This window comes from Bombina bombina, chromosome 3 (assembly GCF_027579735.1).
Source record: "Bombina bombina isolate aBomBom1 chromosome 3, aBomBom1.pri, whole genome shotgun sequence".
In the NCBI taxonomy this organism is placed as follows: Eukaryota; Metazoa; Chordata; class Amphibia; order Anura; family Bombinatoridae; genus Bombina; species Bombina bombina.
In genome coordinates, this window is record NC_069501.1 from 1191548138 (window position 1) to 1191565193 (window position 17056).

The 17056-nt window shown below is 36.4% G+C and overlaps 1 protein-coding gene across 2 annotated transcripts in view; it reads right to left on the reverse strand.

Moving 5' to 3' along the window:
* Window positions 1–17056, reverse strand: part of FAT3 (FAT atypical cadherin 3) — a 637515-nt gene that overhangs the window by 166794 nt on the left and 453665 nt on the right. For both annotated transcript variants that reach the window (XM_053708624.1, XM_053708625.1), the window contains exon 9: window positions 8520–12593. In XM_053708624.1, the coding sequence (XP_053564599.1) occupies window positions 8520–12593 (4074 nt within the window). The remainder of the gene's footprint in view (window positions 1–8519; window positions 12594–17056) is intronic.

The window sequence follows — 17056 nt, forward strand, 5'->3', positions numbered from 1 at the left end:
AATACCGGAGTTAGAAAAATCCCATTGAAAAGATAGGATACGCAATTTACGTAAGGGGATCTGCGGTATGGAAAAGTCGCGGCTGGAAAGTGAGCGTTAGACCCTATTTTGAGTGACTCCAAATACCGGCGGTAGCCTAAAACCAGCGTTAGGAGCCTCTAACGCTGGTTTTCACGGCTAACGCCAAACTCTAAATCTAGGCCTTAGTGACTTTAATGGGACCAATGTATCATTTAGCATTTTATTTTTATATATTTATAAAAATCACAAACCTTTTTTATTTCTCCTTGTCTTATGTTCATGCTAGACCTAAGCCTGTTCAAACATAATAGAATCCATTAAATGTATTATTAACGTCTATAATTTCTACTTGGAGGTCAAGTATGCTATGCCCTTTCATTAAAAGCAATTCATTCCTTCATTAGTTGTTAGCCTTTTACCATTAAAGTTTTGCAGAATTATTTTACAAAAAACAACTCTAACAAACAAAACATCAAGTTTCATGTAATGGAACTGAGGCTGTAATTGGTTTTATTAATTAACTCAATAGGAAGAATTATAGGCAATTGAACAATTATTTAGTACAAAGGACAAACTTTATGAACCATAAATTAATTATCCACTATTGCTGAGCCATTGATGGACCAGAATATAAAGCAGCTCATGTACTAGCAGAAATCGGGGAACATTGTATTCTTGTTCCAGTATTATCATACCAAAAACTATTTTTTCATCCCTTTCATATTAAAGGGCCATAATACCCAAATGTTTAAACACTTGAAAGTGATGCAGCATAGCTGTAAAAAGCTGACTAGAAAATATCACCTGAACATCTCTATGTAAAAAAGAAAGATATTTTACCTCAAAAGTTCCTCAGTAGCCACCTCCCATTGTAAAGGATTTCTAAGCAGCATTTTAGTGTGTCTGTCCTAGGACATCTTAGGGGATGAGCCTCGTGAACTCTCATATTATTTCACCAATAAGGTAAAGGAAGCTTACTATGAAATCTCATGAGAGTTAAGTCAAATCTCATGAAATCACAGTAAGAGTTCATGACCTCAGCACTGCTGATGCTGATTGGCTGCTGTTCATTTCTTCATTTTTTTTTTTTTTTTTACCTGCAGCTGGGAGCAGGTGAAGTATAACTTTTTACACAGAACTTACTCTGCTGAGCTGAGGAGATTGTGAGGTAAAATATCTTCCTTTTTTACATAGAGATGCTCAGGTGATATTTTCCTGTCAGCCTTTTACAGTTATCAGTATAACTGTTTCAAGTGATTTAGCATATGAGTATTATGTCCCTTTAAAAGGGCATGAAATGGGACAATTAAATAATTACTGATGTTGAATTTTCTAAATTAGTCTAAATCAGTGTTTCTTAGTTTGAGTTCTAATAGGCCAAGCATTAAACATATCTGAACTACATTAGCATTAATAGGCCAAGCATTAAACATATCTGAACTACATTACTGAACACGTGGTCACAAATGCTCGTTTCAGATAACAAGTTCAGTAATGTAGACACAGACACTTTGAAAGTTACTCTCGTGAACGAGTTTGAACTTAGACTGCATGGAGGCACGTACCCTATAAAAGCAAATTCACAAAGGCACAATCTCGGTTAAGAGCAACTTAGGAAGATATAAAGGCAGCGGGGTAAAGATTTACGGTTTGAATAATATTTAAAATCCATTAAAAGAAGATATTACAAGCGTTTTCCATAGAAACTCATAGTCGCCATTTTGTTTCGCAGTTCACGCCAAAATGGACACAGTCCTTTAACAAACAATTGAAATAATTGTTTTAAAGAATACTAGTGAAAAAGGCCATATAACAATTTAAAATATTGTGCAAAGTCTTCCCATTTTGATGACCTAAAAGATGCATTTAGATAGGCACTGAAAGTCGCGACTATGTGATCTCCTTTAAACCCCAATTTCAATAACGCCAGTACTGTTAGTGACAATCACAACGGTGCCAGTGTGACCTTGTCAAATGTTAAAAATGAAATATGAAGTTGCATCATTTGTAGATATTAGTGTCCTGAAGTGACTTTTCTTACAGGTCCCCTTGGCCGGATATCATGTAGTCAACATATGTACATATGTCCATGCCCCTATACATATGTAAATGTGTGCCCTGTTCCCTGTATACAGCTTCTTCAATAGGGATAAATAGAGATTTTATAAATCTCTACAATGGCTCCTGTGGTCATTTCAGTGTATAACATATGTACAAGTAAATAGAGTGTTTGTAAATAGTCATGAAATAGTGTTTAACTGGCACAAAATGCAATTTTAAGGACCTGTTAAATGGCTAGAGATGTTTAATACGATAAGCCAAGAATGGTCTTGAAAAGCTGTTGGAAAGTGACTTGAAAAAGTATTGTGATAGCTACTCCAAAAGGATAATAGGACTTTTATTGAGGATCCGTAAACCCATGATGTCTATGATATTGTACTAGAAAGTTCAAAATAATGCAACATTATTTACAATTAGGAGGCAGTATTATGAGCATATTCATTGCCTAAGTAATGTTATTTAATAGCTAGAGCGCATTCTCACAGAAACAATAGCACTACTAATGGCAAACTTCCAAAAGAATAATTATTTAAGTTCATAGAAAAGCTGTTTGTAAATCCTGGGATCAGAGCTAACGATTGTATTACATTTTGAAGAACTGTCACAGTTTCGAAAATCTGCACTTTCCTTAAAGTTGCAATAGCGACATCAAAACTCAATAAGAAATGGCCTAACTTCACCCTTAAAATATCCAGCACGTCCATCTATTGTCCAAACTCCTGAACCACTCCCTGGACTACTGTGGACCATTATGATTTTACTGTTGGGCCAGCCTTACTTTTATCCCCCCCTATTTCATGGTTCACGTCTTGCTTACAGATGAGATGGACACACAGAATTAGAACTGCAAATCATTTTCTTTAAAGAGATATGAAACAATGCTCCTATAGTTAAAAAAAAGAAGATTGTGTTAAAATAACAGCAAACAACATACTTGTTTTTTTGCTAAATGAGCACTTAGAAGTTCTCAGTGTAGTTCTTCCTGTAGCTAGATAAAAGTGCCACCATTGCAAAACCTAAGTTCTATTATCACATGATTTTTGCTGTAAAAGACCTCTACTGAGCATTGTTATTAAACTGACAGAAGCAATTGTATGTGTCTCCTAGCAACACTTCAAAGGAAAATCTCTTTCTTTAGCTTCCTCTAGAGACCCCAGTCTGCCTTGTGGGGTTGTGACAGGAAGAAAACGATAAACAATGATGATAAAACAATAAAACTGAGAAATTGCTTTAAGCAAATATCTTAATCTTAAAAAACTTAGTGTACATTTGCACACTACTTAGTTTCAGATTAATTTCCTATCACATTGCATTTCACGAACACAGTCCTGGAGCTGTCAAAGAACAAATACAAGAAGTAGTAGTTTTATGTGAATTAAAAAGGATAAAGAGACCTCATCAAATGGATTATGAATACCCCAGAATCAATACAAAATTATTATTAGTAGTAGTAGCATTATTACATCTTGTTTTTAAAGTGCCACTAAATTCTGTAGTACTGGCTATGGAAGATGTGACAGATCCACTATTTTCATTGGTTTAAATATATTTCTGAAACACCATGGGACTCAGCTGGTCCTGAGCAAAAACTGCTGTTGATCCAACCAGCAGAGCTTGTTACACATCTGGGTCGGTACTTCTACTGCGTGTTTAAACCTTTTGTGACGGTTAAACACAAATTAGTGCAGGATCGAATTACAGCTATTGTTGTCCTTTAAGTACAAAATCTGAGCTCGATCTGTGCATTATATAGCAAACACAAGAAAAATAAATAATGTATATTGCAATTTGCAATGTTGTTATATTTACATCAATTAACATTTTGGGCCAGATAACAAGTGGTGCACTAATCATAACGCGGGACATGAGACGCAATATTGCTGGACCATGCAAACATTAGAGAGCAGGTTGATATTACAAGTCCATGGTAACGCTTGTTTACCAGAGAAGGGTTAGAGCGGAAGAATTCATTAGAGCGCAACTTATACTTTCAATGGATATCACAAATGCGCTAACTTGCAGTCATATTACAAGTTCAAAGTTATAGTTTGCAGTCAAGCAAAAGCCAAAACTGTGCTAGAATATTTAATATGACTTGAGACCTAAAGTAAACTTTAAGGGTTAAAAAAAAGTTGTACAAAACAAATACACTTTTTTAATAAAAAATATATAATTTAAATATTAATAAAAACATTTTAAAGGGGTCAAAAGGATATGGTATATGTCAAGGTGTTTGACTGGGAATGGCTCCAATATGTATGCATGTATATATATATATATATATATATATATATATATATATATATATATATATATATACTGTGTATATATATATATATATATATATATATATATATATATATATATATATATATATATATATATATATATATATATATATATATATATATATATATATATATATAGGGAGTGCAGAATTATTAGGCAAGTTGTATTTTTGAGGATTAATTTTATTATTGAACAACAACCATGTTCTCAATGAACCCAAAAAACTCATTAATATCAAAGCTGAATATTTTTGGAAGTAGTTTTTAGTTTGTTTTTAGTTTTAGCTATTTTAGGGGGATATCTGTGTGTGCAGGTGACTATTACTGTGCATAATTATTAGGCAACTTAACAAAAAACAAATATATACCCATTTCAATGATTTATTTTTACCAGTGAAACCAATATAACATCTCAACATTCACAAATATACATTTCTGACATTCAAAAACAAAACAAAAACAAATCAGTGACCAATATAGCCACCTTTCTTTGCAAGGACACTCAAAAGCCTGCCATCCATGGATTCTGTCAGTGTTTTGATCTGTTCACCATCAAAATTGCGTGCAGCAGCAACCACAGCCTCCCAGACACTGTTCAGAGAGGTGTACTGTTTTCCCTCCTTGTAAATCTCACATTTGATGATGGACCACAGGTTCTCAACGGGGTTCAGATCAGGTGAACAAGGAGGCCATGTCATTAGATTTTCTTCTTTTATACCCTTTCTTGCCAGCCACGCTGTGGAGTACTTGGACACGTGTGATGGAGCATTGTCCTGCATGAAAATCATGTTTTTCTTGAAGGATGCAGACTTCTTCCTGTACCACTGCTTGAAGAAGGTGTCTTCCAGAAACTGGCAGTAGGACTGGGAGTTGAGCTTGACTCCATCCTCAACCCGAAAAGGCCCCACAAGCTCATCTTTGATGATACCAGCCCAAACCAGTACTCCACCTCCACCTTGCTGGCGTCTGAGTCGGACTGGAGCTCTCTGCCCTTTACCAATCCAGCCACGGGCCCATCCATCTGGCCCATCAAGACTCACTCTCATTTCATCAGTCCATAAAACCTTAGAAAAATCAGTCTTGAGATATTTCTTGGCCCAGTCTTGACGTTTCAGCTTGTGTATCTTGTTCAGTGGTGGTCGTCTTTCAGCCTTTCTTACCTTGGCCATGTCTCTGAGTATTGCACACCTTGTGCTTTTGGGCACTCCAGTGATGTTGCAGCTCTGAAATATGGCCAAACTGGTGGCAAGTGGCATCTTGGCAGCTGCACGCTTGACTTTTCTCAGTTCATGGGCAGTTATTTTGCGCCTTGGTTTTTCCACACGCTTCTTGCAACCCTGTTGACTATTTTGAATGAAACGCTTGATTGTTCGATGATCACGCTTCAGAAGCTTTGCAATTTTAAGAGTGCTGCATCCCTCTGCAAGATATCTCACTATTTTTGACTTTTCTGAGCCTGTCAAGTCCTTCTTTTGACCCATTTTGCCAAAGGAAAGGAAGTTGCCTAATAATTATGCACACCTGATATAGAGTGTTGATGTCATTAGACCACACCCCTTCTCATTACAGAGATGCACATCACCTAATATGCTTAATTGGTAGTAGGCGTTCGAGCCTATACAGCTTGGAGTAAGACAACATGCATAAAAAGGATGATGTGGTCAAAATACTCATTTGCCTAATAATTCTGCACTCCCTGTATATATATATATATATATATATATATATATATATATATATAGGCACTCACTGGATTTTTTAAACAAAAAGACCTTTATTTTTCCAACACCCCTGTGACGTTTCGGTGTCATTAACCCCTTCCTCAGACAGTGTATAGTGGACAAACAATGTGCTATATATAACACAAGTAATCAAATATGCAAATCATGTGCAAAGTATAAACAAAACTTAACATACCCCTTACTCCGTATGTGAGCCACAAATGTTTGAACCAAACACTTCCGTTATGATCTCACATGTGACCTCTCATCGTGTCATCACCATGGTGATGTGTATAACAAATATTTTTAATCAAACAGATGTATCATTTAGCTAACGATTGTTTACATCATCCTAACTAAAAGTTAGTGTAAAGTGAATTAGTATGCATGTCATTTTAAGATATTAAATATACCTCGCTAGTGAGTGCCACTTCCCATTTTGACTATTGTGGGGCTATTTTGGATATACAAATGTTCAAGTTGGACACCCTGGTTGTTAATCAAGGTGTGAGAATGCCTGCTTTTTGTAAATTGGATATGTATACATACATACACTTCTCAGCCCTTCCGGTTCAAATACCTTGAAACATGCAGTATCATTTTTGAAATTCCAATGTTCTTCACATAGTAAAATTTTAAATTAAATTAATTTTAAATATATTTATATATATATAATTAAAATAAAAAAAAACAATTTTCTTCTATGTGAAGAACATAGAAATGTAAAGTATACCTTCGGGTTAAGCTCAGTTGTATAGCAAAGCACTGAGTTAGCGGGAGTGATAACTAATAGGTTTTTTGTTTTTCAGTGTGCCCCGTAGTCTATTGGAAGGAGTTAGCGTGATCATGATAGCTGAAGTCCTAAAGTTTGTGTACTTTGATCTTTTGCTCGTGTACTAACTTTTTACTTTCAACTTGTAATACCAATGCGGCCATGAAAATTAGAGTGCCACTTGTAATCTGGCCCTTTATGGGGTATTTAATTTAAAGGGACATTACAGTGGAAAAATGACATGCTCTAACAAATCAGCAGCGGTGGTTGTACAGCTAAATTGTGCAACTAGCACTCCAGATAGGGTCGGCGGCAATTTCTGCTTGGGACAAGCAGTGCTCTGCGGCTTTGCAAGCAGTATTTTGCAAGAGTTAAACACATAGCATTGCAGGGTCTCTAGTATTAAAACTGCATGCACTAATGAATAAGAGCATGTCATTTTTCCACTATAATACCCCTTAAAGTAACAGCTTCTATCATAGAAGAAGCTTTTAATAGATCTGAGGGAGTAGAAAGAGTAGAAACCAGCGATAGAGATAAATGGACCAATGTACTTGTAACTGACAACATTGCAATGCTTTGTTATAGTGTCTGCAAGTGACAAACTAACACTTCTGTGTGCATAAAACAACTGCTGAATAATCTATTTCTATACTATGATATTAAAAACCAGAAAAGCTTTTGTTATACGTTATATAAAAACAAATGCTAAACATCTCTGAGGACTTAAATAGATTGTGTATCTATATTACTGAATAAAAAATAAAGACTTATCTGCACCTATTAGACCTTTAGAATGTGTCTTTACGTCAGAACAATATGAGGCATCACTACTGAGTGTATTAAAATGAGGACAAGCATCAACTTAATAAGCGATCTACAAATAAAGGCTTCAGATGAACAAGTGGGATGGATGAGATGTCCTCAGAGGTCCTTCTTGGGATAATAAGGGAATAATTCAGGGAATATTCCATAAATGATATTGATTTGGTATATTGGTGTTTACAACATTTGAAGGACAGTCAGGGGCAACTCCAGCAAGCAACTCAGGCTTAGATATTAGGCATTACTGTAGAACTGGCAAAAGGTAGGTACTTTTCTTTTTAAATGATGTGCTTCTTGTGGAAATGACATACAAAAGGTAGCAGAGATGTAGTTTTACATAATAAGGGTTCAGTTAGCGTAAGATGGCAAGTCAACATTTAATAATATGAATATATGCAGACTGGTTTGAAATGACTCGGGAATTAATACAGGGTCAACAGAGGCGGAAGCTGTATAATACTCATTGTAGAAGATTCTACAATAATGTAATTTTGATGCAATAGGCAAAGCGCAAGTGTGTACCATTCTATAATTAATTGAAATTTACCAGTATATAATTATACTTTAACTGGAAATCAAGAGTTAATCTTTATGCTACTTAAATACATTAGCATTTGCTGTAGATGATAATTTTAAAAGTATAAATTTAGATCTGGATGACAAAAAAACATGGTAAATAGGAAAACATTAGTGAAGAAGATTGAATACGAGAAACTAGAGAGATTATCAAGGAAAATCATTACAATAAACATTCATTTATACAGATTATTTTGCAATGTTGCCAAGGATGTAAACTCTAAAAATCATCAATCATTTTAAGATTTTACTTACCAGTAATATGGTAGCTCACTTGGCGATTTATATCAGATGTATCTTCATCCCATGTACTGAGTACTGCAACAACTTCACCTGGAGAATCACTTTCCTTTACAGATCCTTTGTATAATTCATGCTCAAAGATTGGCCCATTGTCATTAACATCTGTGATTGTTACAGACACCATTGTTGTGGAGGATAGAGACAAAGCTTCTCCAAGGTCTGATGCTATAACTGTAAATGTGTATGTGGGATGCTTCTCATGATCCAAATCTTTTAGTGTAGTTATCCAACCATTATTCGTATCAATAGTGAATGTTTCTAAGAGATTGTCTTCTTCTCTGTCTGATACAAGCTTGTAAGTAACTTGGCCATTTGCTCCCCAGTCAGAATCAACTGCCTTAACTTGGATGATGCTTGTTCCCACTGGCATGCCTTCCATTACTATAGCCTCATAGTGAGTGGAGACAAAAACAGGTTTGTTATCATTTAAGTCCAGAACCTTTATCTCTACATCAACTGTTGTTAAAATATCTATATTATCTAGGGGTATTGTTGCTGCAACCTTAAATTGAAATAGTGATGTAGTTTCCTGGTCAACTTTTTTGTCCAGTTTTAATATTCCTGTTTCTTTATCAATGGAAAAAATGCCATCTTTATTGTTTTCAGCAAGTTCTCCATTTACCACACTGAATGTTGCAACATAGAAAGGTGTAATATGAAATGAATCAATGGTAGTTCCTATGGCAGCATCTTCTGATACTGTAAAGGAATACTGAGGTTGTGAAAAAGATGGAAGGATGGTTTCAGAAGGTACTACATGGATATACACAGGAATCAGAGAGTGTTTCATTGGAATACCACCATCTACTGCTTTGACAAAGAATGAAAGTACAGTATTTTTTAACTGATTAAAATTGCCTTTTGTAACCATCCAACCATTATCAGGGTCAATTTCAAGGAGATCTGCTACAGACACTGAAGCTTCACTGTAAAGTGAATACGTAATTCGTGAGTTTGCGCCATCATCTTTATCTAAGGCCTGTACTTGGGTCACAAGATGACCTTTTTCAACATCAGCTTTAACAGTAGCCCGATATTCTGTAGCTTTAAATTGTGGAGAATTATCATTCTCATCTACCACAATCACTTGCACAGTACAGAAGGCAGCTCTTCCTCCACCATCTAGAGCTCTTAGAAATATGCTCATATCACGCTCCAGTGGATTCTCTCGGTCAAGTTTTTCTGTAGTCACTATTTGACCTAAAGAGTCAATGTAGAATCGATTCTTGGCAAAGTCATTTATTATTGTGTAGGTGATATGTCCATAAATTCCAGTATCCCCATCACTTGCTTTTACATAAATAACTTTAGTTCCTACAGCAGCATTTTCTCTAACCTCAGTGACATAAACGCTTTGTGCAAAAACAGGGCTGAAAAGATTTGCTCCAAGAATTTTAATATGCACTTGTGCTGTGTTTGTAAATAAACCATCTGAGACAGATATATTCAAGCTATGCATTGGCTCCATTCGCTGTTTACGGTGGTTAGATAATGTGATAACACCACTTTTGCTATCCATGATAAAATTTACACGGTCATTTCCAGATAAAATACTATACTCTAATCTATCATTGTCAGTACTGTCTGCATCTGAAGCTTGAACACAGGTCACAAAATGTCCCCGAGGAGCAAGTTCACTCACGTAAGATTCATAAATCAATTGATTAAAAATGGGTGGATTGTCATTTAAATCTGTTATGTAGATGGTAACTACAACGTCACTACTGAGTGATGGGAATCCATTATCTGTAGCCCTGATTTTCAATTTAAACTGTTGTATTACTTCATGGTCCAGCAAACGAGCTGTAAGTATTAAGCCACTTGAGCTGTCTATGTGGAATGAATCTGTGTTGTTAAAGACATCCTGAACTATCTGGTATCTGATAACTTTATTATTTTCAGAGTCTGCATCTGTAGCCACAACTTGCAAGACAGGTGTCCCAATCAACGAACTTTCAGAAAGTGTGGCATTATAAGATAGGAGCTGAAACACTGGGGCATTGTCATTAACATCATGCACATTTAAGTCAAGAATAACCTCTGCCCTTGCACTAGTAAGTGAATCACTTGCTCTTACAGTTATTTTATAAGATGGATTTAGTTCAAAATCCAATGGGCTTATCACAGTTAGTACACCAGTTTCAAAATCAATGTTGAATTGGTTATATGGGTCTCCATCAACAATAGTATAAACTATACCCTGGCCTTCTGGGCTTGTTGCATTAATGCTTAAAACTGGGGTGTGCATTTGTATGTCCTCATTAACCAAAGCATAGTAAAATGGCTTATCAAATACTGGCATTGCCTTGTTGACAATAGTAACTGGAAGCTCAACAGATGCAGATAAAGAGGGATCACCCTGGTCATTTGCAATAATAACTAAGCCATACTCTATGTTAGATAGGTCTGAATCGAATGCTTTTCTCAGAGTCACACTTCCATTGTACTTGTCAATCTCAAAATGACCATGATTGTCTTCTAGAAAGAAATTCAATTCACCATTTTTTCCTTTGTCTTTATCAATGGCAGTCACTTTATATATCAAAGTCCCTGGCTCAGCATCAACCTGCACAGCCGCATAATAAGGGAGCCCAACAAAAACAGGAGCATTGTCATTAATATCCTCAATGTAGACCTTGACAACAACTCTTGCCACACGAAGGTGATCTCGCTCACGACTTGCCTCCACTATTAAATCATACATTTCTTCTTCTTCTCTGTCAAAAGAAACTCCAGTTGTCTGAATAACTCCAGAAGTTGTTTTAATCTTAAACTTATTACCTGGATTTAAAATGTTATATTTTAATGGCTCATTGAGATGGTGACCAACAGCATTAACAACTGCTATTTTTGTAATGTTTGTGCTATTCTCTGCAATAGAAGTGGAGTACACATCTTGAGTGAAATAAAGGCCACTGTCCAATGCTTCTTTTACCATTATTGTCACAATGGCGGTGCTATAGAATTTCCCATCTGATACCTTCACCATAAGCATATAATGATCTTTGGTCAAACTATTATTTTTTACTGTAATGATCCCGCTAAATGGATCAATGACAAAATGGTTCATGTTGCCTTCTGTTAAAGTGTAAGTTAATTCAGGAGGTATTGCTGAATCAGGATCTCTGGCACTAACCTGGAGCACCTCAACCCCAACATATGTGGGTAAAAGTAAAGTTGTTTCAAACACAGCTTCTGTGAATACAGGGGGGTTATCATTTACATCTGTGACATAAATAGATACTTCAACAGGGTTTTCTGCTGTAAGTTGTGGAGTTCCGCTATCTCTAACATGTACATGAAAATGGAAAAATGAAATAGATTCATGGTCCAAGTGAGCTATAGTTCTAATAGCACCAGTGCTGGAATCCACTGTGAAATATTTCTTGGCTGTTGATTCCACAATTTGATAAACAAGCAGTGCATTCTGGTTACTATCTGCATCAGTTGCCCTTATTACTAAGGGGTTGTTATCAGAGTTGCGTACAATGCTGTTGATTGGAGCGGCTTCACTAATACTACCGGCATACTGAGAACTGAGAAAAATGGGTGGATTGTCATTTACGTCAAGAATCTGAATGTTGACTGTGGTGTTGGATGACATGCCAGCCATGTTAGTTGTTTGCACTATAAGCTGATATGATGATATCTGCTCAAAATCAAGGGATTTTTGATTTGTTACTACTCCAGAATATGGATTTATTGTGAATGCTCCCTGCGTGTTTCCAGCTTTAATTTCATAAACCAATGTGGATTGGCTAATTGCCGATATCAAGATAACCGATGTTCCCACTTCTACATTTTCTTGAATTTCCGCCTGGTATTCATTGTGCAAAAATTTGGGGTGCGAATTATCCGACATAGTTAAGGAAATTCTAACAATAGCAGCAGCAGAAAGTGGTGGGCTTCCACGGTCAGATACCTTCACGGACAATACAAACTGGCCCATGGATGACAATTCAGGCTCTTTTGAAACTGTAATGATTCCTAAAACAGGTTCAATTTTAAATGTATTTCCAGTGTTTCCTAAAAATATATAAAAAAAAGAAAACAAAATTAGGAAGCTATATATGTAGCTGTAAAAATATTACAATATATTAAATTATAGTTAATCTCATTCTATAAATAAGCAAACGTTTTGATACAAATAACACAAACACTAATTTTTTTTTACAGTCACAAATTGTAACTTATGGAGTAAATTTTGCAAGGTGTTAAATGATTAGCTTAGTGAAGTATGAAGGATCAGGTCATTCATGGCAATTTATGTTAAGCACAAATCTCTTCTCCTAAGACAGAGGCACTAAAACTAAAATTATATTCATATTAATTAGAGTGGAGGTTTTATTCTGAAACTATAATTTCAGCTGTATTAAATACCACACTTTATACTAATAAATAGTTGTGGAAAGTTTTATACTTGATATCAAAATAATAAAGTCAATTTAAAAGTAAAGGTTCCAGATTTTATGTAATACTCAAAGTACATAAAAGGGACATGTTAGTATAATAAAGGGATGGTTTAAATGTATAAATTGTTTGTATTATTGCATACTTATCATATCATAATCAATAAAGGCTTAATAAAAGGGCAGTACAAGAACACAGTTTGAATTTTAAATGAGTAGATTTTTTTTTCTGACAAATTTCAAAGTTAGTTCAATTTTCCTTCCCACTGCATCATGTGACAGCCATCAGCCAATCACAAAATGCATATACGTATAGTCTGTGAATTCTTGCACATGCTCTGTAGGAACTGGTGCCTCAGAAAATGGGCATATAAAAAGATTGTGCACATTTAGATAATGGAAGTGAATTGGAAAGTCGATTAAAATTGTGTGCTCTAGCTGAATTAATTTTGACTTTAGTGTTCCTCTAACCCTAAAAAAAAAAAAACACAGACAAAGTTCAGTTCAGGAGCCACAATCAATTGTAAAAAAAGGTAAGCCAATCAGGGGTCTTATACACATGAAGTCAGCAATCACTAGCAGTGTTCTTTTAAGGACTGATTAATCAGAACTCATAGGCACATGAAAGTCAAAAAACATAATTTATGTAAGAACTTACCTGATAAATTCATTTCTTTCATATTGGCAAGAGTCCATGAGCTAGTGACGTATGTGATATACAATCCTACCAGGAGGGGCAAAGTTTCCCAAACCTCAAAATGCCTAGAAATACACCCCTCACCACACCCACAATTCAGTTTTAACGAATAGCTAAGTGGTGGGGTGATAGAAAAAAGGAGTAAAAAGCATCAAAAAAGGAATTGGAAATACAATTGTGCTTTATACAAAGAAAGATAACCACCATAAAAAGTGTGGGTCTCATGGACTCTTGCCAATATGAAAGAAATTAATTTATCAGGTAAGTTCTTACATAAATTATGTTTTCTTTCATGTAATTGGCAAGAGTCCATGAGCTAGTGACGTATGGGATAGAAATACCCAAGATGTGGAACTCCACACAAGAGTCACTAGAGATGGAGGGATCAAATAAAAACAGCCATTTTCCTATGAAAAAAATTAATCCACAACCAAAAAAATTAGTTTTTCTCATAAATGAAAGAAAAAAACTTAAAACATAAGCAGAGGAATCAAACTGAAACAGCTGGCTGAAGAACTTTTCTACCAAAAACTGCTTCTGAAGAGGCAAATACATCAAAGTGGTAGAATTTAGTAAATGTATGCAAAGAAGACCAAGTTGCTGCTTTGCAAATCTGATCAACTGAAGCTTCATTCTTAAAAGCCCACAAAGTGGAGACTGATCTAGTAGAATAAGCTGTGATTCTCTGAGGCGGGGTCTGACCCAACTCCAAATAAGCCTTATGAATCAAAAGCTTTAACCAAGATGCCAAGGAAATGGCAGAAACTTTCTGACCTTTCTTAGAACCAGAAAAGACAACAAATAGACTAGAAGTCTTTCTGACTTTTCTTTAGTAGCTTCAACATAATATTTCAAAGCTCTTACAACATCCAGAGAATGTAAGGATCTTTCCAAAAAAATCTTAGGATTAGGACACAAAGAGGGGACAACAATTTCTCTATTAACGTTGTTAGAATCTACAACTTCAGGTAAAAATTTAAATGAAGTCTGCAAAACTGCCTTATCTTGATGGAAAATCAGAAAAGGTGACTCACAAGAAAGAGCAGATAATTCAGAAACTTTTCTAGCAGAAGAGATATCCAAAAGGAACAACACTTTCCAAGAAAGTAGTTTAATATCCAAATAATACATAGGCTCAAAAGGAGGAGCCTGCAAAGCTTTCAAAACCAAATTAAGACTCCAAGGAGGAGAGAATGATTTAATGACAGGTTTGATACGGACCAAAGCCTGAACAAAACAGTGAATATCAGGAAGCTTAGCAATCTTTCTGTGAAATAAAACAGAAAGAGCAGATATTTGTCCCTTCAAGGAACTTGCAGATTGTCAGGTACTTGTCAGTCAGGTTGTACCTTTAAGCAGATTCTATATAAGGCTACTCCTCCCCCTTCCACCTGCCAATTAATTTAGTTAGAGTTCTGACCAAGTTACCTGGATACAGCTCTCTTACTCGTGGCTAAAATCTATACTTTCAAAGCTATTGGATTACAATTATTGAATACTTCTTGATCCGGAATCTGTTGTGCTAAAACATCGCAAAGCAAATACCTAATCCAGCTATTTGTTACTATCAAATCTCCGGAGCAAGCTCTTATTACATGTTGTGGCGATATTCTGTTACCATCCTATCATCACAAAGTCAGTTTCCTCTCAAGCCTGTTCAGCTAAAACCGTCTCACTGACCTACTGAGCTTTCTAACCGCTTGTCAGGCTTCCAGCGTTTTCTTAACTTTACCGCTCCTGTTGTTTGCAGCTTCTGTGTACTCAGCGTGTTCTCAGCCTGTCAGCGGATTCAGCGTGCTGATTGGATATTCCGCACACACCCTCACAACCGCTGCTGCTGCAGCTACGGAGCACTTCTCCCTACACTGTTCAACCGGACAGTATTGTTAAGCTGATTTGCGACTGCCTCTCACTGTCTACAACTGTTTGATTACTCAAGTCTACTTACCACTACTCCGATATCTATTTAAACAGTACTGTTTATGAAGTAAAGTGACTTTGTTTTCTTTGTGCATCTTATATAAGGCAACCACTGACTTTCATTATCAAGCTGACATATTACTGCCTACTACAGCCTTTGGGTTCTCATCATACTCCTGTAACAAGATAGCAGGAGTCAGCTCTAAAATCTCCTTGTATTACTACCTAAATATACAGTCTGCAGTTGAGATCCACCCTTTAAAGAACTTTTCCTCCTTGCTACCTGACATATTAATTGGCCTTTCATGGATCCAGCAGACCTTCCCAATGTGGTCTATACCCTCACACAGCGGGTTGATCAACTCTCACAGGCATTCAGAGATCTTCAATTACAAAATGATAACTTGAGGGCTGCTCTAAGAGACAACACCCCAGAACCTCAGGTTTGTCTGCCTGAAAAATTCACGGGCGACAGGAAGAATTTCAGACAATTCAGGAATGCCTGTTATCTCCTTTTCCAGATGCGCCCAAGGACTTACCAAACCGAAAGAATCAAGGTCATGACAGTGATATCCTTCTTGTCTGGTGAACCCAGGATATGGGCTGATAATCTATTTGAGAATAATGATCCAACCCTCACCTCACTTACTGATTTCTTCGCACAAATGAGTCTCCTATATGAAGATAAGCAAAAACAGCTCACTGCAGAAGCCAAGATGCGTTCTCTCAGACAAGGCAGACGTCCCGTGGAGGAATACCTTACAGAATTCAAACTTTACATAAAAGACTCTGAATGGAGTGAGGTTGCTCTACGTAATCAGTATCGCTTGGGTCTATCTGATATCCTGAAGGACGAGCTAGCCCGTACAGAATTACCCGCCACACTTGAAGGTATCATGAACCTTTCAATACAGATCGATAGGAGGGTCAGGGAGAGACGCTGGGAACGCCAACTAACAGAAGGAACCCCAAGATTCCCGTCAACTTCTCAGGGCATAAAAGAATCCACTATTCCCATGGAGATTGGCTTCACTAAAGGCCCACTCACATTGGAAGAGAGACATCGTCGCCAGCAGAAAAACCTCTGTATGTACTGCGCCTCTCCTACCCATCCAGTAAAGGAATGTCCCTTGCTTCAACGTCAAAAAAGAAGTAAGTTAACAGTTACTAGTAATTGCTTAACAAACAAGGTCTTTGACGTTGCTTACTGTACTCTTCCTTTATCCATACAGTGGGACCTCCAGGCTCTCCAGGCGGAAGCAATCATTGATTCAGGAGCTTATGCAAATTTCATTGATTTATCTCTTGTAAATAAAAATAAAATTCCATTGTGTGTGAAAGCAGTTCCAGTCTCCATACGAGTCATTGATGGTACTATGGTCAGTTCTGGCCCTATAACGCACCACACCATTCCTCTCAAGGTCATGATAGGTAAGGGGCACACTGAGTTGATATGTTTTGAT